Source organism: Diplotaxodon limnothrissa, linkage group LG15, assembly GCF_057381915.1.
Source record: "Diplotaxodon limnothrissa isolate DT_005_m linkage group LG15, D_limnothrissa_male_GT1.1, whole genome shotgun sequence".
Taxonomy (NCBI): Eukaryota; Metazoa; Chordata; class Actinopteri; order Cichliformes; family Cichlidae; genus Diplotaxodon; species Diplotaxodon limnothrissa.
The window spans coordinates 40,404,517-40,428,353 of record NC_140610.1 but is presented as its reverse complement, the minus strand read 5'-3'; the positions used below and the strand labels follow the sequence as shown (position 1 = coordinate 40,428,353).

Sequence of the window (23,837 nt, the reverse complement as noted above, 5' to 3'; positions counted from 1 at the left end):
CCCTTTCAATCTGAGAAGTCCTCATTCACCTGCCAGCTGAAGAACCAATGACAGACGTGTAGGAAAACAATTCATCACAGCTGAGTAGAGCATCCCCATTGGCACTGAAGCTTGCACCAACCCTTTAGATGGTGGAAAGCCTTATTTAATGATGAAAAATCCTGCAGTAAAATGTGTTTATTCCTGCACTGGCACTCACTGTAGTTGTCACACTTGGCCTCAGCCAAGGCAGACTTAGGTAATATTTAGCTTCATAAAAAGCTGGATTATACAACAAACTCCTGGGCTGCCTCGCTGGCAGACGACTCTGGTCGAGCCTATTGATCAAGCTTGCGTTGCAAATATGTCGGTCGGTATATGCTGCTGCTCATTAGGCTGAAGGAACGTAGAACAGAGAAGGGAGACTGTCAAGAGGACAACTTTACTTTGAAATTATACCATTTTCCTTTCTTTATGCATACTGCACCTTCAGTATCTATCAACTCTGATTTATTAGGCATGCTTTTTAAGATTTGTGTATAATACATTAAAAATCACCTAATTGATTCTGAGGGCCTTCAACTGATGATGTTACACATGAGGCACAACAAACATGATAGGTTGTGTGGTCGAGCCTTTTCCTTACACTAAAGTTATTTTTTCTTCTCTCAAAAGCAGTAAAGAAAAATGTCATATCAAATAGTGACATGTTTCTCTTTCTGTTTGGATGAACTTTCCCCGAAGTTAAGTGCTACAAATTATCTGTGAATGCTTTATGACACTGCAAATGGAGGTAATCCCTTTGCGTAATATAATCTGTCACTGCTTATGTTTAGTCTCCGTGTCTGACACCTAATTAACAGAGTGGAAGGTTTTTTTTTTTTGCTGCATGCTTTGGGGAAATGTAATTGAAAACCTTTAGGAATAGCTGTCACATTATAGAGGTGTATATTACATCCAAGAAACTTCAGTATACTTTTATGGGGTTTATGTTTCGTTATTAAGTTTGGGGAAATTTGGGAGCAGGTAATTTTAGAGTTTTAAAAGCATATTTTAAGATTTCCCTGTCATTGTATCAAGTAAATCTTCCCCTAATTCACTTCCAAATTTCTTCAGGCCAATGATTAAAAAAAGGTGTCCTCCAATGAAAGAGCCTCTCTGTTTCAGTAAGATTATTGCATTGCGTTGTCTTGAGCAGTCACAACATCTTCATCTGTTTCAACACTGGCAGTGGAAAATAAAGGATGGCACTCTTTTCCTTCTTGCCTGTCCTTCCCTCTCTTTCTCACAGCTTCCTGTGACTCATCACCCGTGCTGCCGTCCATTACAGCTAGTGGCCAGGGTTCCCCTCTGTGCTCTAATTGGAAAGCTTGATGGCAGTAGGTTTAGCCAGTAATTGGGTCCTGCAATTTAGTAGCAGAAGTCATCGTGGAAAGGCCTGTCAGAATTCATGGAAGAGCCCAGTAGCGTGCACCCCCCATGTTATAATAGTGCAGCTGTAAGCATTTCCGTAATTCAAGGTGGCGTCATTACGGTTTTATTTATTCACCTGAGGCATCTGCTAGGAGGGAGATGATGCCACCCAGATCAGCTGTGGCAGCTTGTGCTCAGCACCTCCCGCAGGGCTAGAGAAGGGAAATTAGAGAGGAATGGGCAAACATGACAATCATAGCATCGTTAATGAATTAGCGCCTAAAGAAAACAACAAGCTGGTGATGTTGGTATCGAGGGAAGGGTTATATTGTTCTGCTGTTGAAGGGGTCGCACAGTCGTGACTGTTTCTGATGTTAGAGTTGGAGGAGGTGGAAAAGGGATGATACGGAGCACTCAGAGAGAGGCACCCAGGGAACAGTAATGGTACCGAACTTCACAGGCTTTCAATGTGTTAACCAAGAATTTAACAACTAAGAATTCCAGCGACGTCTTATCTCAGCAGGGAGGAACTTTTATATGAATGTCCACTTTAGTTTTGACTAGTTTTCCTCTAAGCAGCTTTGAGCAAGTGGTTGTATTTTTTATTTATGTTGAACATAGCACATGAAACAAATAAATTCATAGAACTTAGTGTTACATTCACAGGGGGAGGATGACGTGTGCATTATATATACAAAAAACCCAACTGGATTTATAATAATTATATATTTTTTAAATATATAGCTTTTGTAATTGCTGTGACGTTGTTGCAAAGCTTTGTTAAGCGGGCCCGACCTTTTAAGGACGAGTTACAGTACATATATACTTACACTGTGATCAGTATAGTAAGATTTATTTTTACTTCCATGTCACTGAGTTAAGTTGTCTACAGTTAGAAGCGGCTACTGCGTTATTCTGAATTAGAGGGAAGGGATTTTGAGAAAATCTTCAAACTCATCAGCGGTCTTTTAAACCATGATGTAGTATGGCTGGTCAAGCAGTTTGCTTTATTACAAAGATCCTAGAATCTTCTGGCATATACTGACTGAGAAACACAAAGTGAGCCTCAGTACACATGTTACCTTGGAGTAACTGCGTTATAGTGTTGTGAAAACGAGAGGAAATTAATCACCTCCAGCACACTGGCCGCCATTACTAAGTGTTGATTGGGTCAAGGTATTGACGATTCTGGCTTCTGAAGTGTTGGACTAACATTGTAAGAGCACCTTGATACTGCCACTTACATTCGGATATAATGCCTGAAGAATCCGTGGTGTCATTTTACCTCAGAGAGGAAGATCGTCATCACTGCTGTTGGAGGAGGCTTTTAGTTCTTTTTGTGTAAAAAATAAAGATAGAAATGTAGAAAATTCTCACTGTGGTTGGATGCTGTATTTCCGAATGCACATTTTTGCACCATGTTTCTCCATTACTATGTTATGAGACATCTATTGTGCTGTAAAATAAGATGATGGTGGACCATAACACATTCCAATCATTAACCTCACTGGATGGTTACGTTTGTGCTGATTTGGAGCAGCCAAGTAGTCGTGGGACTGGGACCCATAATATATGTCCAGTTTAATTCCTGCAGACTGGAGCTTTACTACATGTCATTTGCTGCTTTTTAATGGCCAGCAACTCTTTTGGTTGCACAAACACTTGAGTTGAGCAGGGAAATTGTCCCTTTTGTGACATTCTCAGAGTCGGCGAGGAGGATTTTCAAGAATATGCACATTATTTAATGACTTGTCAATTACACCTCGTTAGCCTGTTCTTCGGGTCCAGGTTTCAAAAACTCTCAGCTTTAGGCTTCATAAAGGGACTTCACTTATTGGTGGGTGTCCTCATGGTCACTATGTCCATTATTTTGTTTTTCTCACTTTTCTAATAAAAGCAAAAATGTCATAAATATCCACTACAGCATTCACCCACATGAGTCCAGATGGGCCACAAAGAAAGTTGAGCTATAGTCTCACCAGATAAGAAGATCTCAGTGCCAGCCCACATCAGGCATTCTATTTAAAATGCTTTAGCTTGACTATATTTGCTGTGCTTCTGCTGCTTTGGAGGTCAGCTACTTTCATCTATTACCATTGGAGGCTACTCTGACTGGCTCTGTCCTGATCTTTAGCTTTTTATGCATGCACATGGAAGGTTATGGAACTTTGCCCGTCTCCTTTTATGCTTTCCACATATACACAGTGCATCCATCCATCCATTCGCTTCCGCTTATCCTTTTCAGGGTCGCGGGGGGCACTGGAGCCTATCCCAGCTGTCATAGGGCGAGAGGCAGGGTACACCCTGGACAGGTCACCAATCTGTCACAGAGCCAACACACAGGGACAGACAACCATTCGCGCTCACATTCACACCTAGTGGCAATTTAGATTATCCAATTAACCTATCCCCACAAGCTGCATGTCTTTGGACGGTGGGAGGAAGCCGGAGTACCCGGAGGGAACCCACACAAACACGGGGAGAACATGCAAACTCCACACAGAAAGACCCCGGCCTGATGGTGGAATTGAACTCAGGACCTTCTTGCTGTGCGGCAACGGTGCTAACCACCGTGCCGCCCTATACACAGTGCAGTCGAACCTATATAGGACTTTGAAGAACAATATCTAAACTCATATTAAAAAAATCCAATATATCGTTCAATATATTTTTCTATTAGAGACATGAAACATAAACTTCCCTCATGTTTACGTTGTGTAGCTATTTATGCACCCTTGCAAAAAATATGAAATGCATTTTAAATCTTTAAAATTAAAACCTTTGATAATCTTTTATTGTCACACCAAGTCTTGGATTTTACACTCGGGTTACAACTGTGGCAGGCGTTTCCAACAAGTAAGATGCAGAGTGAACGAATTACTTGTCTATCACTCATAACTACAGCATGTTATGTGTGTCGATGGAGCATTTGAAGGGTGTTTCTGTCATATCCTCCTTACTTTTTAAATGTTGGTTGATCAGCCATTGCAGATACCTTATATCAGCTGGTATGTCATTGGGCTCTAATGCACACTGAAGGACAGGATGGTCCAGAGATAATAAATATAAATGGCATCAATGAAAATAACAACTTTCTTTTGACTGTAGCAATAAGAAAATAAAGTCATTAGCTATATAGTCATATAAGTTACCACCGACACGTACAAACGTTTTTCTGTATTAACACGAGTCACATGTCAGTATGAGACTCGTGCTCTTGTTAATACGAGCTTCGTCACTAAAACATTTGTAGGAAAAGGTACTCGCAGGCAAATACACAACCCGTTCAGTCCTGTGTCCATCATACGGACCCCTCAGCAACACAAATTGCAAAGTCTTTGCACTGTAACCTAGCAACAAGACTCCCACTTAATAAAAAACATGTAAGATATTATTTAGGATTTTAGTTTTTAGTTTTTTTTGTACAGGAGAAACAACAGATGGCAAAATCATATTTTGTCACGCTATCACTCATTTCCTATTCCCTACACAATAAACACTTCATACTTAATAGCAGCATTGCATTATTAAACTAAAATAAATTTGCAGTTATGCAAACTTTCCCCCATATCTGCCTCTTTAAAAAGCCGCTGAGGGGCCGCTGTAGTGAGACAAAACATGACACATGCTTTCAGTGATTTCCCCATTTGTCCGTGATAAGAGTTTAACTTATTTAACACCAAAAGGTGAAGAGTTGACCTTATTACGCATTTTGAGTGGTACCCCCGCTCATTTGTATAGTTAAGCAGAAATGGAGTTTTTGCAAATAAACCAGGAAAATACAAAGGAACTTGTTCCCAAAATAAATAGATAAAAGATGAAATGCTTTTAAAATTCAAAACCAATGATGATTACATAGAATAATTTATGCAAATGTAAATACAGGTTTTACATGTCAGGACATAATAAAAGCAGTTTTTTTAAAATGAAGTAGATAGAAATTCAGATAAACACCAACCTGTGATATTACACCTTATTTAACAAGAATGAAGCCAAACAAACGAAGTGCACCCTGTGATTCAGAAGCTTATAGAACCAGTTTTCTACAAAAGCAGTCATTTTCTGTACAAAGGCATTGTGGAGGAATTTTGGCCCACTCCTCTTTACAGTGTCAATTCAGTTCACTAAGGATTTCAAGGTCCGGACTTTGACTGGATAACACACTGACTTTTCTTTTTCACATTCAGTTGTAGAACTGCTGGTGCTACGTGACCCAGTTCAAGCCAAGCTTTATCTGTCTGACAGATGGCCTCACATTCGACTCCAGAATACTTTGGTATACAGAGGAGTTCATAGCGGACTCAGTGACTGCGAGGTGCTCGGGGCCTGTGGCTGCAAAACAAGCCCGAATCATCACCCCTCCTTGACAGTTGGTATGAGATGTTTGTGCTGATAGGCTGTGTTTGGTTTTTGCCAGACGTGGTGCTGTGCATTATGGCCAGACATCTGTACTTTGGTCTCGTCTGTTCGAAGGAGATTGTTCCAGACGTCTTGTGGTTTGTTCAGACGCAACCTCGCAAACCTAAGCTGTGCTGCCATGTTCTTTTTAGAGAGAAGATGCTTTCTCCTGACAGCCGTTGTAAACAAGCCATACTTATCCAGTCTGTTTCTAATTGTACTGTCATGAACTTGAATGAATTTGCTGGGATGGTGCGATGTCCACTCCTGGAGAGATTGGCAGCTGTCTTGGATGTTTTCCACTTGTGAATAATCTTTCTCACTTGAGAATGTTTGGAAATGGCCTCATAACCTCGCCCGATTGATGGGCAGCAACAATTGCTTCTCCAAGACCATCGCTGACGTCTTTCTTTCTTGGCATTGTGTTAACAGGCACCTGAGTGCTCCAGACCACTAAACTGACAAAACGTCTCCTTTTGTAGAGGTGCTCACACTTGCTGATGATCAGTTAATCCACCCGGCTGCTACTTAACCTCTTAATTCCTAAAGCAGCAGTAAGGGTGGATCTAATATTGCACACACTTATGCTTATGCATTTGGCTTAGTTTCTGTTAAATAAATAATGGCACAATGTAGTATGTCATGTTTTGGAGTTGATCTGAGGTTGTAGTTATCAAATTATTTGTATCATGTGTCTTGATATGTAAAACCTTAGAACTGAAAGAGGATGTGCTTTCTTTCTTCTTCTTATCATGGCTTTAAATAATCATATGTACCTACATTTTTTAAATATATTACTTGAATGCATTCAGTGTTGTATACATTTAATTATTCATTATAGTAGTTTTTCCCTCCATACTAGAGGTATTAGAGCAAATTTACAATTATAAAAAAGCCTTCGGGTAGTTACTGTAATAGATTTAAAAGGCATGAATCGAAAACATGGACTATTGTCTGGTGAATAAATTACTGTTCAGTTGTTCAGATACCGCAGCGCCATAATGATAAAAAGTTTTTCACTCAGTGTCTAAAGTTTGACTGGTACCTATTGATCTTTTATTCTGTTTCACAGCATCGGTTGTTATTCTTAACTGGAGCAAGCATTGTTATACAGTAAAGCCACTGTGCTACAGCAGCTCTGAGCTGAAAAACTGTGGGCTCTTCATCTAAACCTTTGAAAACCTCTCAGTCCCTGCCAAAGAGAGATAGGATCAGTAGACAACCCCAACATTTTCAATTTTGTGCTATCAGACACTGAGGAGATGTGTCAACACTGGGGTCCTACAGCAAGTAAACACAGGAGTCTGACAAGCAATAACCTAGATTCAACATCGCCTCCGGTCCTCTCCCACAGAAGGTCCGCCACTTTCATCTCATTTAGATCCAGATCTGTTGATCAAAAGTGACGCCTATCATCCCTCAACAAAAAACAGCAGCACTGCAAATGTTTTCATGGGCATTCCCTTGTTTCATTGGTTGGTTATGCCTGGGTCAGTGCAGGTTGCTGGTTGGTGGTACCACTTGTGAGTCATACAGTGCTGTTTGTTTCCTTTAAATCGCAGAGTTATAAAACCGATTGGCTGTTCGCTCTTAATACACAAGTGGGACACATATAACCTTGTTAAAGTTATAGCATGCTGTTTATGGCCTTAATGTTGGTCATCGGAGTTCCGTTATTAGCTTTATACTTTTACATTGTCCAAGCCACAGATTGTTTTCTGTGCACTAAAGAAACTCATTTATTGTTTATAAGTTGCAGGTTTTGCTTGCGTTTAAATTCTTTGCAGTGCCCTTTGTATACTCATAACAGAGTGAAGGGGAGAAATTGATGCTGAAGTGAAAGTTCAATGACACAAAAGACCATGTGACTAAAATGTGTTGGTGGGCCTAAAGGGGGGAACTCTAGACATTGTTGAATCAACTTTTCCTTTGTTGTTTTTTTAGCAGGCATCAGGCAGGATCAGAGGGTAGAATAGTTGAATAGTTGGACCCAGATGAGTGAGAATCCATTACTGTATAACACAGTCCACTGCAGAAAAGCCCCCGCTGAGATTCAAATCTTGCAGATTAAAATAGTGTCTCATAAGCTGGCAGCAGTGTGTGCGCACATGCACATGTACCTGCATGTGTGCTTATTCAAATGCGTGCAAAGGCCTTTGTGGATGGCTTCATGTGTTTCTCTCTGCGTTTTGAACACCCTAAATACCGAAGCTTTTAACATCAAAGCTCCAAGAGGATTTAAGTGCACAGAAACTTTCCAATTATACGTGTAAGTGATGTCCAGCGGGGACTTCTCATGAGCTGCCGTCAATATATTTTTTTTCCCCCAAATTGATGATAAACACCCTCTAAGCCCGGCTACAGATCTATGAATTACTTACTTTTGGGGAGTTTGGTTTTAGGGGCTACGCATAGTAACTTACAATACCATCATGAAGTATTTCCCAAAGTAACAAAGGTGCCGTGATACATGAGCCATTAGGAGACATCTATCTGCAGTGTGTCGCAGTGTCTGTGATTAAAAAGTGTCAAAGTGTATTCAATTATTATTCACATTTAAAACTTTTTAGTTGAGCCACACTTTGTGCTGTCATTCATTTTCTGGCTGTGAGAGCACATTAGTTAACTTCTGTTTACCCTCAATCATTATATCAGTATATCGCCAACAGATGTTATACACTAGTGATTCTAGGAAGACAAGATCTGTTTAAAGCTTGTTCATGTTTTTGTAAAAATATCTAAGAATTATTTCCATATTTCGATATACATATACTGGGACCTCGATATACTTATACAACAGAGGATGTCATACAATAAGTTGCCAGATTGATTCTTTTTAGCGAGAGGTGAGCTAATCATGGGCAAAGTGTTGACTCATAGCCCCATTTGGCTAGTTTAGATCCACTAGCCTCCTGGCTAGTGGAGTGTCCATGTTCCAGTACAAACACAGTGACGTTAATTGTCTGTCTCTGATTGGTGAGCTGTACAGGGCGTCTCCTACATCAACCCCTATTTGACAGGATAGGCCAGGAAAGACTTGTCAAATACCAAACACTAAAGCCTGCTGTAAATGTTAACATAAGACGGAGTTAGCCTTAGTCTGACATCAGTCTGCAATTCAGTGCGGTCAATTTGGCAATTACATGGAATTTGTTTTCTATAATAGAGCAATTAACTGTGATAAATTGTTAGAAATTACATATCTGATGGTGTTAAATCTGCATTTAACAGACATTTCCATTTTAACCATCACATTTGTGCTGGGCAACCTTCCTGTTCTATATTAATGTACAACCAGCTGGTGGTCAGTTGAGTCGAGTCCCCTCGAGTTGCACTCAGTGACAAAGACTCATTCAGTGTGATGGCAACATATTGGCAATTTGAGTGATTGCAATCAGTGCAAGTCAGACTGTGACTGTTTGCAGAAAAGTCCTCCTGTGAGGCGTGCAATCGCCTTATGGATAAAAAGTATCGTGAGTGTGCAACACACTCAAGCCCTCGGTCACAGAATATCAAATATTTCTTCGTTTTTAGTTTAATAGATTTGGTATCCTATTTTTACTCATGGAATGGAGTTATTAGCTTACACCGAGGAGGTTAGGAGGTTGTCAAGTTTATTTAGCTTATGTTATCTCAGGATGGTGGTGCATAAGATTAGCCCTCTTGTTCATATTCAGTTTAATAAAATATTGATATTTGGTGTCCCAGTAACAATACACTATCACCATGCATGCTATGCTGTATTCATTTCTTTCCTCCACCGCTAACATTTAGCCTGTCTTATACTGTGCCTCCGTTTATTTTGATCCGACTGTCTGCTTCTTTGTTTAAACCTGCTTAACCTATACTAAGTGTGCACTACCCAATGTAGCCTCAGTCATGACTGTGATAGTCACTGATGCAGTTGAGTAGGAGTAACTGCCAAGGGGAAAGTCACACTCCCCTTATGCCCACTCTGAATATCTAACAAGGTGACAATGTCAGACTCATGGGGTCTGAATATGACATGTAATGTGGGATTTATGCAAACAGTAAAGTGAAGGAGCATTTACCGAAACATATATTCTTCTTACTGTTCTTACTGTATTATTCATCATACACTGATTTCCTCTCTAATTTAATCGTACATATAGATGATATTGCTGGAGGAATCATTTCACTTTGAAATGCTAATCTTGTTTATATGTTCTCCCTTTCCTTTCTTTTTCTTTTTTTTTGTAGTTCCTCCCAAGATATATGACATTTCCCCTGACATCACGGTAAACGAGGGCAGCAATGTGTCTCTCATCTGCACAGCCAGTGGGAAACCTGAGCCAACCATTACCTGGAGACACATAACCCCATTAGGTGAGTTCACATCACCTCTCACATACCCAATGCTAATGAATGAAGGGATGGATAAATGGATAGAAGGATAGCTGAATAGAAAGCAGTAATGGGGAAGCACGGAAAATATCAATAGGTGATTGTATGAACAGGACAGAGTACTTCTAGTAATGTTGCAGATAAAGAAATAGCAAGAGGATAGAGAGATAGAATAGGAGATAAATGTGATTGGATGGATTTGCATTAGAAGAGCAGGTGGTCAGATGGAACAACTGAGTTCCTTCAAAAAACAAAGTTGGGGGACAGACAGAAGCCAAGTCTGCATCTACCTTTACAACTAAAGCAATCAGCAAATGAGCAGCTACAGACTTCACGTTGACACACCCCACTACAACCAATACTTACAGTTTCTTCCAACTCCAAACGTCTGAAAGAGGGATTTTTTTTTTTTTAGTACCATAGGTAGTGTACGGAGTGTATGCACTGAGGCAGCAATTCTGACAGAGAAAGCATACGCCTACAAGGGTTCTTGTCTATTCTTACATGCTGAAGAAGGAGGAGGTGGCACATTGTCATTTCTTTTCCAGGCTAGCATTGCAATTGTAAAATGTTTGCAAGGGCTAAGAATTTTAGGCTATGGGTCAAAAGGCTAAAATGTTCCATATATATTGTTAGGCATGCTTGCACTGGCTAACATTATAGCCATGACAATTGCAATCTGACGCTAATCGCTGCATTTTGTGGACATTTAAAACTTTCGCAGCATCTGACCAAACGCTAAATGCTGAATTCTGACAGTTTAACACACTGTACCACCTGACATACATTACTGCTGCGTGAAGGTTGGTTGGTGGTCTCTCCCTGGTCCCCTACATACTCCAGATGGTGATCTGATGGAGTCGTCAGTCTTTTTGACCTTTATCAGAGCACTATCCTGGAAACATATAATGCATTTCATGTCAATAGGAATGAGACACAGGTTAAAAAAAAACCTTCAAAATAAAATAAAGACAAATACTCAGAGTCAAGAAGAGTCAGAGTCAATGACAGTGGACCAGGCACCACGAGAAAAATGAGACAGGGAGAACAGACGACAGGAAAAACACTGAGCAAACTATTACTACCAAAAGTAAGAGTCAAACCAGCCGATTGCAAAACTGAAAGCTATCAGTAGGAAACATAAAGTAAAATCAGAAAGACTCAATATAACCATAACCAAGACTAGAATAATAGAGTATCTGAACGATGCCGTAAACACAAACATCTTAATAACAGGAGAGCATAAACAGAAACTCAGGGTCAAATGTAATAAAACAGGATGCAGAGGTTAAAACTGAGGACTGCTATAAAAGCAGGTTGATGGTTACTCAAGAGTTGCTGGAAGACTTTAACTCACATCACTGCAGGTAGACATCAGATTTGCTCTTACACCTTGTAAGTGCATTAACAAAATAATTTAGTGTTATGATGTAGGAAGCTGTTATCCTGGGCACCCCCCACACACACACACACACACACACACACACACACACACACAGATCATTAAATAGTTTAAATTCTGAATCCTTCCTTTGAAGACTTATTCCAAAGTGTTTAACTGTTGCTCTGAAGCCCCCACCCAGCCACTTTGAGTCCTCCCTCATTTTCATATTAATGGATTAGAGCATGCTGTGCTTATCTGATAGCTATGAGGATTACTGCATTTATCTTATGGCTGTCAAATCCTTCTCTCTGGCGTGCTTGCCCTGATTGCATTAGAGGAGTTTTCAGAGGATGATCAAAAGAGCCATCCTCAGAGTCTGAGTGGCAGTCACTCATTCTACTTTGAAGTGTCCACACTTTGAAGTATGCCAGGGAAGAAATGATATGCTGGTCAAATGAAAGGGCCCAGGACTAAATGTAATCACAGACTGTCTCCCAGCACATCAGAAAAGAAGCCGTTTGCCATGGGATCTTTGAGTCAGTTCCAGTAAGGGTGATTTGACCAAAGGATGTGGTACAACTGAAAGGTTGTAATAGGCTAATTACCTATCGATGGAATTCCATTAAATCCCTTGGATATGCAGAGCATGCTTTAACCAGTGCATGGCCAATTTGAATGTGCTATCAGAGCATATGGGAATATTTACCTCGTTTGTGAATGATCTGTCAAATAGCAGCAGACTTTAAAAACTAACAGTGCTGGGACTGTAATTGCAAATTGATTCATGAATTCTGCACGTATAAGGTAATTACTTCCAGGGTATAAATATAGTCAAAACTACAGCTCTGTTAAGTCATTTATAAAATGAGACAGATGGGGATCTAGACATGTAAAGTAAGCCTTGGCACGTGTTGAAATGATCATAACAATCGCTCTTTTTACTTGGGAACATTTTGTGGGCAACTTTGGGGACTGTTGGGGGATTTCTTTCCATCCAAGAGGCTTATTTAAGAGACTTTGTGAATAGATAGCATGCTTGTAGAAAATAAAAGCTACAAATATGCAGCACACACATAAAAAATACAGTAATAAAAAAATCAATCTTTTGTGAATTATGCTTGGCAAGATTTAGTTAGGGCTTGGCAATATGGAAAAACGTCTTATAAAAACGTTTTTAATGTCAGTCATTATGGATACATATGACAATATGTGTCCAGTCACTGTGGCTGACAAGCTTAAAGTTCATATATATTCATGACAACAATGTTCAACTACATTTTAAATAAACAACACGAGTACATCTACTAAACTGAAACTGAAAAGATTCAAGTTTTACAGAAGAACAGAAACAAACTTGAAAACTAAAATTCTATGATCAGCTACAAAAACATAAAAATGCCATCAGTGCAAAATAAAATCTAAAAACTACATCTAGACTATAATTGCTTCTTCTCCAGTGGCACCAAAAGGAACATGAAGTTCAGTAGTCTCAATGAAGTGGGCCGTGAGCCTCATATGGATCAGATGTTCGTTGTGGCAAATACAGCTGTTCAGTTTAATTCAGTCTTATTAATGTAACGCCAAATCACAACAACAGTCAGCTCAAGGCACTTCATTGTAAAGAACCAGGTTCAAGGAGAGCTGTCTAAGGGAGTTTTTTATGGCCACAGAGTTGGTAACAATGGTAAATGGCTTAAATCCCACATTTTTGACAGTGGCATCATGTCTCGTCATGGTTCTGCTTTGCTTCTTTGTCGAAGTCCAAGGAGCTCGGAAAGAAACACATTTGGTCTTCTTTAAGTTTCTTGAAGATATTTCATCTGACAAGCTTCTTCAGTTCTAAGCGTAACTGGTGGAGAGTCCCAGATTTTAAGCCCTATTGGGAGTGTCCCTAAGAGGGTCATGAACCCCCTATTGATCCTCTGCCTAATCACATGAGCCAAGGTGTAAAAACAGGTGTGGGTCACAATCAGCCAAGGTTTCAGGTGAACCCCACCATATCATGTGACTCATGTGAGTGGGGGTCAAGGCGTCTGGGAAGGGATCTGGATTATAGATGGCGTACATCTGTAATCAGGTCATTTGATGTCGGTAAATTAGCATTAACGTTACTGTAATGATGCAGCACACCATACCTTACATTTGCTATGCTTCTCACTGCAGTGATCATCACACCAACTATTATTTGCAGTATGTACATGCATGCTTTGTTACATAATACTATAGACACATTAAAAAACTGAATGCAAGGATTATTGCTGAGACAGTTGCAGCAGGTTGGCTGCTTGTAAACAAGAGTTATTTTGGGAAGCAGAGGAAATTAATTACCAATTTGGAGCTGCAGTGTGATTCCACAGACGCTGCAGGATCATTATAAAGGAGTTTGCATTATAATGCTAATTAGTTTATTTATCCATTTGGGCTTTACTAACATGAACAATGACGTCTCAGTGAGAAAGTCGCATGTCGCTAAAGTTTATTGTTATGTTGTACCATGTTGTTAGCGTTCTTTAGCGATCCATGTTGGTTATGTTCGTAACTACTGTTCAAACCGAAGCGTCTGAGGAGCAGAAAAGGGAGTTCTGACAGAGGGTGAAACTGTCTGCTGCAGCAATGTAAAGTATAAATAACAAGTGCGTTTTTGATCAATAAAGCACAGAAACATATTCTAGTATATCCTGTTAAATAAGGTTATTTGACTGTAACGAGCCAGATGGTAAAAAGCTCTCCCTCATAAAAAACAAACAAAGACCAGGGACAATTTTAAAACTTTTTTTACTGAATAGTTGTTTATTTTTATCCTATAACTCGTGTATAATTTGGATAATGTTGCATTTTCTTTTCTTTTCCACATCGCTGTGTTTTGTTGAATTTGCGTGTAAACTAATTTATTTAATAAAAGTCACAAATAACAGGAATAGGAATACATTTCCATCAAACAATGCAACATGGACTCATTTCACAATGATTATATTTCCTGCCATGTTTAGGACTATACTGGGACAGGAACAACCCTGGAAGTGTACTGGTTAGTGTACTGGAAGTGTACTGGTTAGCTAGTGACCATCCTGAACTCGTTTATCAGTAGATAGAGCTGGCGGGGGAAAAAGAAAAAACTTAATGTGTTTTAACTCTTAAAGCACATGTTTTACAAATCACACTAATGGTTTATCTGTTATGTTTGATTGTTACAGACGCAGGACAAATTTCTTGCTATTTTAGCTACCTCATTGACGTAAAGCCAAGCAGGTGTGTTTAATAACAAACACTTCTACATGTCAGGTATAGTTTTCTGGCCTTCCTCTCCTCAACACTCAGTCATTTTGGAGTAGTGGGCAGAGATTTTTTTGCACTGTAGATGGTTCTGCTGCAGCAGTCAGTGAAGTTTGACAGAATGATAAATTGCTCTGACTGACTGTCAGGTTCCTATTCCCACTCTGACTGTTTTGTGTTTGCATTTTTTCCCCTCTGTCCCCTTCCTGCCAACCAGCAAAGTGCAAGCTAATAATAAACTTTGTGAGTCCAGTGAAGTGTGGCCATAAACAGTTTATTGAGATGATAATTTGGCTCAAATCGGTTCATAGAAAGTTAGTGCATGTTCTTCATTAGAGAGAGCTGAAGCAGGCACTTGAAAAAACACTGATCATTATTGTTGACGTGCTATGAGAAGAGCAAATATGTGTGGACTTTAATGTTTTTAAAGACTTTTTCTGTAATAGCTTAATTAGCCATGAGAAAGTTGTGCTTAACAGTGAAGTCCTTAAGAGGTTGTGAGGACTGCTGCATGTTAAGGGTGCTTATAACTAAAAACACATGCCCTCTATCCTTTGGTGAAAGCTACATGTTTCATGCTTCCCTTGCTCTTATCAAGCACTGTTGATGTGCCCTTGAGCAAGGATTTCTCCCCAACTAATTCAGGGCTGCAGTTCAGTAAAAACAGAAACATAGTGGCAAGATGCTTATTTTAGTGTGTATCAGTTTGATCAGCTTTCGGCTTTGCACCCTTTAAGTGTCATTAAAACACTGTTTTGAATCAACTTGTGTGTTTAAACCAAGTGAAAGATTTTTGGCAGGAAATGTCATTGCAGTATTTCCGAAAGCAACTCTGTCTTTGCTAATTTAGCTCTTCACTTACCCACTTCATTGCTAATCTCATGATAGATTGGGGCAGCATGGCTGCTTGTCAGGGTATTACCTATATATGGAATCTGGTGCTGTTTCCTCACCATTCTTTCATAGGTCACAGAAAGTGAGGTAAAAAAGCCTTTAATGTAGTCTGTTTCAATCTGGTTTGGTTGTGCGGATGGCTGGATGGCTGGGAAAATTGCTTTGATAAGCCTTTTCCATTGAGATTTGAATCCATGGGATAGAAGTGTGACCTTTGAAAAGGCTGACTAGAATACTAGAACGCATATTTGATTGTTTCTCATGATAGGACTCAGTTGGGAGCGTTTTTCTCTCTTCCCCTGCTACTACTGTACATGTACAAATGCTATATGTGCTCTGCCTTTTCATTTAGTGTAAGTGCATGATCTCTCCATGACACACTGTAAAGAAACAGGTAGCAGCATCCTCCGTCCTCCGATTTTCCCATAGGGCCACATGAGAAATTGGGACTGTTGTGGAGGCTCGCCAATAGCAGAATTTAATTTTGCTCAATATTAATTGTATCTCTGTGCTGCAACTGAGTAGATGTTACAATTGAAGGAATAGTAATAGTACCAATATTTTATCATTATTAATCAATATAGGCAAAAACAACTGTGAACAAAATGTGCATGTTTTTGCAAAATGTTAGATTTTTAACTCCATACAGAGCGGTCTTTGCTGTTTTTCTTGTAGTTTAAGAGTTTAAGAGAACAAGGAGTAGTCTGTTTTAAGCTTAAGTAAGTGTAAAATAATCAGGTTCATTGTCTGGGTGTAAATGTGAGGAACGGCAAACTCAAGTTTTACAAATTCCTCATTTTTCTTCCCACAAAACTCTTGAGTTTCTGCTCTCAGGTCCCCAGCACATTTTAGCCCTTTAGCCAAACCACCTGTCAGCTACGTTGTAGCCTATGTCACCATGTTCGGTCTCATGCTCCTTCAAAAGAGCAACAAACTGACTCCTGTCCCCTTGCCACTGTTTACTGTTTTAGTAACAACATCAACAATGTGTTACATTCTTATTATTGATTTTGACAGCAAGGTCTGGTGGGAAAATACCAATACCAATGTCCATTCTGGGTTCATTTTCAATTGTATTTTGTAGTATTGTATTTCCTAATTTTCCATTGACCTCGTACAGGCCACTCAGAGACAGCCAATGGGCTTTCCTCTGCCCAGGTCCGCTCTGCAGACACAGCTTACTATGTTGTGAGTACTGCAGCCTGTTAAAAGTAGATCTAACGGGACTTTTTGGTAATAGCATGAGCTGTAGTGTTTTTCTAGCATGTAATAGTGTGATGAATTGTTCAAACTTGACTTTATATCACTGCTGTGAACCTCGATTTGTGCCTGTCATGTCACGCTGAAATTTGGCAGCTCTTTAAGGAAGGCTTAGCAGGTGTTTGTCGGTCTGCTCACCTGGGATCTCTCATTCAGAACCGGGTTTCTTTTGTCATAGTTTGCATTGAACTGATCTGCAGTTCAAGGGCTGACATTTGGGCATGCTTTAAACACGATGGGAGGTGAAAGATAAAGAGCTAGGCACTGCATTTCAAATTTCACGTATCAGCAGCAGGAGCCGTGTCTAACACTTCCCCATTCAGCTGTTGAACTGAGTGTTGCTAACTAAAGAGGTGCTCAATGGGCTCGTGGTTTATTGTAGTGGCCCTAACACGATGACTACTAGATTGTTTGCCACGGTGCTATGCTACTGTTACACACTACTACTTTATTTAATGGTACATGTAGTTGAAAGCCACATATAAGCAGTGCCTTTTAATATACTTAGACCGACCATTGTCTTTACTGATTAGTGTATTATTTTCTTCTTAATAGATTAGCAAAAACATGTCGAGTTTACAGATGCAAAGAAAAAAAACAGCCAGTATATTATGGAGGACGATAAATAAAATTGAATTGAATTGAGGTTGGAACCAGAGAATGTTGGCTTTCTATCTTAGAGGAATCTAGATGATTAATCAGTTATATATTTATCCTTTTTTCAGTCAGTTAACTGACTAATTGAAGCTCAGAAGAATTTTTCACATTCTTGGCCCCTAGAAGGCTCCCAGAGTTGGTTTTTTTTTTGCTTTAAACTCTGAAAATGAGCCTTTTTGAAAATGAGCCTTGTACTGTATGTACACTGTAGTATACTCCACGCCCTAATTGACCCTTTCTTTTTCCAAACGCAGATGTCATTGGTGAGATCATTTGTAATCAGTGATTCTTTCAAATTGGATTACTATGTCACTGTGATTACCTTGTGTCTATTTCTGAACAGACATCTGCATTTGTTACTTTTGAATTTGCATTTTAGTCACATCTCATAAAAGCCTTCCATTCTTAATAAATATGTAAAATATGATCCTTTTTTCTATCCTTATATTAACACACTCATTTCATTGTTAAGTGTCCGTGTGTGCCAAGCTCGACAGATTGATTCGGTCCCACGCTCTGCAGTGACAGAGACAGCTAATTAAACAATAAGCAGTTTAGCTGTGGTGTGGACTCCACACAACAGGACACTACAGCTTGTTCCGGTTTAATTGTAAAGTAAAAAGTGTTTATTATTTTTAACCTAAACCCTCTGTGATAAAAGGATTCATCTGGTACAACACACACAGCTTACCAGGCCGTATTAAGTAAACAAATAAATCTCTTAATTGTGCTGTTCTGTGGTACATTTTATTAACTTCTGCAAATTGTTGGAGCCTAATCATCGTTTCCCATACGCAGACTTTACTTCCCGGGCAATCGTTTTTATACCTGGGTGGCCTCTCCAAATATAATCTGTGTAGGAAACACTAGCAGTTCAGCACTTTTCTTCCACTGTGCTCTTTCTTCTGCCGTGAAAGCTCTGCTAAGCAGACAACAGTTCAACAAGGGGGACTCGAGACTCAGTTATTCATCACAAAGAACTTAGCATAGGAGGAAAACTTACACACACAGTGTGCAAGTAATGCACATGAGCACGCACATGTATATCTGTGTGTGAACACCCTCGTCCTGGCCACAAGCAGAATACAAATCTGCTAATTCACTAAATAAATAAAAGATTTTTCTCTGTAAAACTAATTATTTTGTTTTTCTCCCGAGACCACTCTGTTTGTCTCGTCGCTCATTTTCTGAATGATGTATGTTACTCTCAGCATTGTCTAGCTATTGTGTAATCACACACTCAGTCCAGCACCTGAAATTGTGTTTCACTGCCTTCAGCGCATTTGGCTAAATATGTCAGCACAGAAAGTAGCGGTGAGGTAATTCTACGGGTCACGGAGGTGGCAGCACATCCAATCAGACATGACTTAAGGCTCCTTTGGCCCAGTTCCACTCTGGATTTTAACGGCCTCAGATTGGCAGCCAGGGAGCAGGGTAGGGGTTACGTATCAAGGTAGACTAACAGCCTGTTTTTCAGACAAGCCCTGCACACGGTGTGATTCTACCCCTACTTCTGGCCCACACCTTGAGTCGGGGCCAGAAGGCACCAGTGCACAATGTAGCGGCGTGGGTTGTTCTCCATTTTCACGAGTTTAAAGGATAAATTGATGTAGAAAATGCTGCTCTATGCTATAATGGATTCTTCAGCGATGCCTGCCCTATCTGTGTATTGCAGCCCTGAAGGAAGTGTACCCTCAGCTCCCCTCCACAATGTGGGAAATTGCTTACCGCATCGGCACTTAGCCAGGATTGGCACTGAATACGGAATTAACCTTGCTGTGATTTCTTTAATTTGCTTGGAGTGACATCTCCCTCAAGTGAGAGAGGCCTCTGTCAGTTTCTCGAATATCTCTCACCATGCGCTCACATGCAACTTATGTTGCGTCCCTTGACAGTTTTACATTACTTACACCAACGCTAGAGCTTGGATATATTGTTTTATTTCTGTGTTGTCTATTAGTTGAGCAGTGGACATAAAATGATCTCCAAAATGTATATCAAGGATGGGATACCTGCCTAATGGCCTCTCTGACCTTTGAAAAGGCCCCGTCTTGGTTAAATCAATAGAAACACAATTTGCAGCCTGGTGCAAGTGGATCCTGCATGGAAATAATATATTGGAGTTCATTTACTAATACACTGCAGCATAATCTGATTTTTAAATCTGAAATTTGTCCATTTGTTTCTGAAGGATCTGCATTAATATTTTGTTCAACTGTAAGTCCACATCTGCTGATTCTGAAGTTAACATGTGAATGATGTTGGGGGGAAAGCAGCAAATCTTCCTGTAAATGCCCGCTGCAACTTTGTGCTCCAGTGGTCTTAATCTTAGACAACGTGTTGTTTATTTTCATGTGATTTTATTTTGTTTATCTGCTCTTTTGCTTCTCGTACTACAAACTATTCCAGTCATTTCATGCAAATGATCACTTTTATTACAGATTCACAAGATAATGTGGCTTTGGTGTGAAAATTCATTTGGCAGCAGGAACAGGGAGAGCCTCATTCTTAACGTTCTGTAATATTGTTAATGTTCTTTTGTAAATAGTAGTAGAAGTATACAAGTCTTCATACTGTACCTGCTGGCAACTCAGACTGAGTTTGGTGTGATGTGGTTGGATCATTGCTACGTAGGTTGGTCAAAGAACATTTAAGAAATCCATAAAAATACATAAATAGAAAAGCTTCACTGAAATGGAAGTATTTCGTCCTGTGATCTAGCAATGCTTGCATATTACCTTTTGCAAATCAGTCATTCACCTTAAAGTATTCCTCAAAGTACTTCCATACATGAGTCTTTCTTATCGGCGAGTCGGGGCAGAGCTATAAGACGACAGCTTCACCAGTTGCCATCTTCCAAGTTGTCCTTCTTTTATTCTCGTTTCTTTTCTTCTTTTTTTTCTACCTTTTATTGTTTATTTTATTTTAACCTGCTAAATACAGGACAGACTTGGCTGAGGAAAAGAAAGGGGAGAAAGAAAGAGGGAAAGAAAAACAGCGGGGAAGAGGAACGGTGATAAAGGGCAAAAAACAAAAACCAACAAAATAAGCGGACAAAACATACATAAATCAATCACCTGGATCACCTGTTGAGAAAGAAAAAAGAGAAAACAAGCAGAAAAAAATAGAGCAATAGAATAAACAACATCATGATGATATATGGGAATATGACAGTAAATACTAAATATTAAACATTATTGTGCAGCACATAAGATCAAAAGAACACAGTGTGCTTTGAGGTAGGAGCTAAAAGGGTGTAGTTTGTGTGTGTGATCACCCGTGTGTACACCTGTGAGCATGGACGCGCTTGTTTTTAAAAGGTTCCTTCATGTAATGATCTGCTAGAGGGTGTGGGGGGGCCACAGCCCCGTCCTCCAGGGCATGAAGCAGGTATGGAGGAGATCAAGACTCCAGACATCCAGAGGCCCCCAGAACACAAGAGACCAAGGAAGACCAACAGAGGGGCAGCCGCGCCACTGTCCCAGAAAGAGCTGAGGAGAGTCCCAGATGAGGGGTCACTCAGCAGCCGCGGAGCAGAAGCCAGGGGGAGTTGCAGTGACGCGCCCGTGAGCTCCGCCGGCAGCCAGCTGTGCCAGAGTGACCGAGCCCCAGGCCGAGAGGCCGAGGGCACCCCACCCCCGAAGTGGCCCGAGCGAGCCCCAGGCTCCAGGCCCTGACAAGCAGCCACCAGGAGCCGGTGTGTACCTGGACGCCCATCCCCGGACACAAAGAACCACCAACGCACCGATGTCTGAGGGCATCTGCCACTGGCAGGGGAAGTGGTGGGGGGAGATAGGCCTCCTTGGAGGGCACTGAGATGTCCCCAGAGAGGTGGCGTCTGATACCCAACCTGACATATAGACACAGACAAACAGGCACATACAGATACAAACATCCATTCCCACCCTCATGCTCTCATATTTTATTCTCATTTCTAATTTTGTCCTTCCTGGTCACACCAAATGAGTGAAATCCTAACATCGATGGTACCAAAAAGGTTTGCTGCAAATAATGATGCTCTACTTCAAATGACGAACACCTCTACTGCTCAACTTCTGCTGCGTGATAGTGTAGACCTAGAATTGAACTGAATTAAACTGATCACTGGATAACTATTACTGTGAGCGCTGGATGTGTTTCTCTTTGAAACTGATTCAGGAATTTAGCTTTCATAAACATTTAGCTTTTGATTTCTTGGTTAACACTGATCTTGTTTTTAAATAGTTTATTCTTGTTCAAGCGACCGCTCACATCCAGTAGTAGGAACATGTCTTTGTGCAGCTCAGAAAATCCAACAATAAAAAAACAAAGTACACCAAAAACACTGTTGGATGAATAGCAAAGACAGGGATGTGGGATATATAAGCACAACAAAAGGCTGATAGTGTTTGCTATGTTAGGCATGGGAAAACTCATGTAACAGTAGCAATGACCATCCTTTTCCATTTGGTTTGCCTGACCGGGTTTGCTAGCATTTGATAACTTCAGAGATGTCATTATGTTCACATTGAATCAGCACAAGGCTGCATATTTTCTACAGAATTATGAACACTCGCAAACTGGAATATTTAGCTCCGTCAGTTTAATTGGAAGCCTACATGCCACCTGTGTATATCACTAAAGGGTACTGTTGAGCGTGGGAGACATTATTACTCACACCTGTTTCTCATTATTGTGATCTGCTCATGTGAAATGGATAGCATTTGATTGCTTCTCTAGGCTGAAGCGCGTGAAGATTTTTTCCTTTCCAAAAGCCCACAAAGATGCTTGTCTGTGTTCAGCGGAGGTCACGCCCACAATTTTTTTTATTGCACGTCTATGCCCTCGCTATTTGGCACCAGCAATGCTGGTGGTTTCAAATAATTATGTATTTTTATTTTATCAGTGTATCAATGCCATTTCACTGCAGGGTCTCAAGTGTTTCACAGTCAGCCTCATCTCTGTGGTCAGATGTTCCAAACCAGCAAGGTGCAAGTAAGACAGATGACATCTGGTGAAATCAGTGTGGTCTGGTAGCATTTGATCTGGAAACCCAAATTACGTAGGCTGTTCCAGAATAACCCAGCATTTAACTGTCATGGTACCACTCAAGCAGAGCAATTCCCAACCACACTGGTGCAGGTTACTGGTGCAATCATTGTTAATGGTAACCGCACGGCAAGCCAGAATGGCATTATGTGGGTGGATCACAATGCACTTCAATGTGCTGCCCATTTAAAACACAGTTTTGTGTGCATGCAATATTTTTTTGGTCTGTGTTAATAATTTTATTTATATTTTGATATTGCTAGGGATGATGCAATGATCGGGGACCATTCTTAATTTCGTTGTTCTCATGACAATGACAATAAAGTTTCTGATAATAATAATAATAAGAATAATAATGGATTGCATTTATATAGCGCTTTTTGGAACCCCTCAAAGCGCTTTACAATACCACTATTCATTCACTCTCACACACTGGTGGAGGCAGCTACAGTGGCAGCCACAGCTGCCCTGGGGCAGACTGACAGAGGCGAGGCTGCCATATCGCGCCGTCGGCCCCTCTGGCCATCACCAGCAGGCGGTAGGTGAAGTGTCTTGCGCAAGGACACAACGACCGAGACTGTCCGAGCCGGGGCTCGAACCGGCAACCTTCCGATTACAAGACAAACACCCAACTCTTGAGCCACGATCGCCTGTGTTGAACCTTGTGTGAGTTCTGCTCAGTTGTGACTGTTTAAGTTTTTTGTTTTCCCGTTGGTTCCGAATCCTGATAGAAGGGGTACCTGAATCAAAACAACCAGCAGGTTGATAAATGCCAGAGACCAGTTACTGCCATCATTTAGGATGGACACCAGCTTGCTGCCTACCAGCTTTAATGCTTTTAAGTATAATTACTCATTCTCTAAAACTGTGGACAGCCCACTAACAGGGGCTCCAGACCTTCTCTGCTCCCTGTACACTTTCCTGCTGTTTTTCCTTTTTCAGTCATGTCCCTGCCTGCTGAGATCAATTTTATTTGCTTTTATCTGTTTTGTGTATTTTTAATTGAATTGGTAGCATTTTTATTCTTTTCACCATTCATATGTGAGTGTTGCTTTGTGCATTAGTCTGCAACTCTTTTACATTTTACCTGCACAAAAGGTGCTATTCCAGAACTGATTAAATGAAGCTCCAGTAAATCAGTGCCGGCCTTTAAGTCTATGTAGTCTTAAAGATGATGGTGGTATTG

General features: G+C 40.4%; 1 protein-coding gene across 1 annotated transcript in view; it reads left to right on the top strand.

The window, feature by feature from the left end:
* negr1 (neuronal growth regulator 1) overlaps window positions 1–23,837 on the top strand; it is a 174,476-nt gene that overhangs the window by 79,519 nt on the left and 71,120 nt on the right. The window contains exon 3 of the mRNA XM_085371989.1: window positions 10,012–10,137. Coding sequence (XP_085228115.1) covers window positions 10,012–10,137 — 126 coding nt within the window. The remainder of the gene's footprint in view (window positions 1–10,011; window positions 10,138–23,837) is intronic.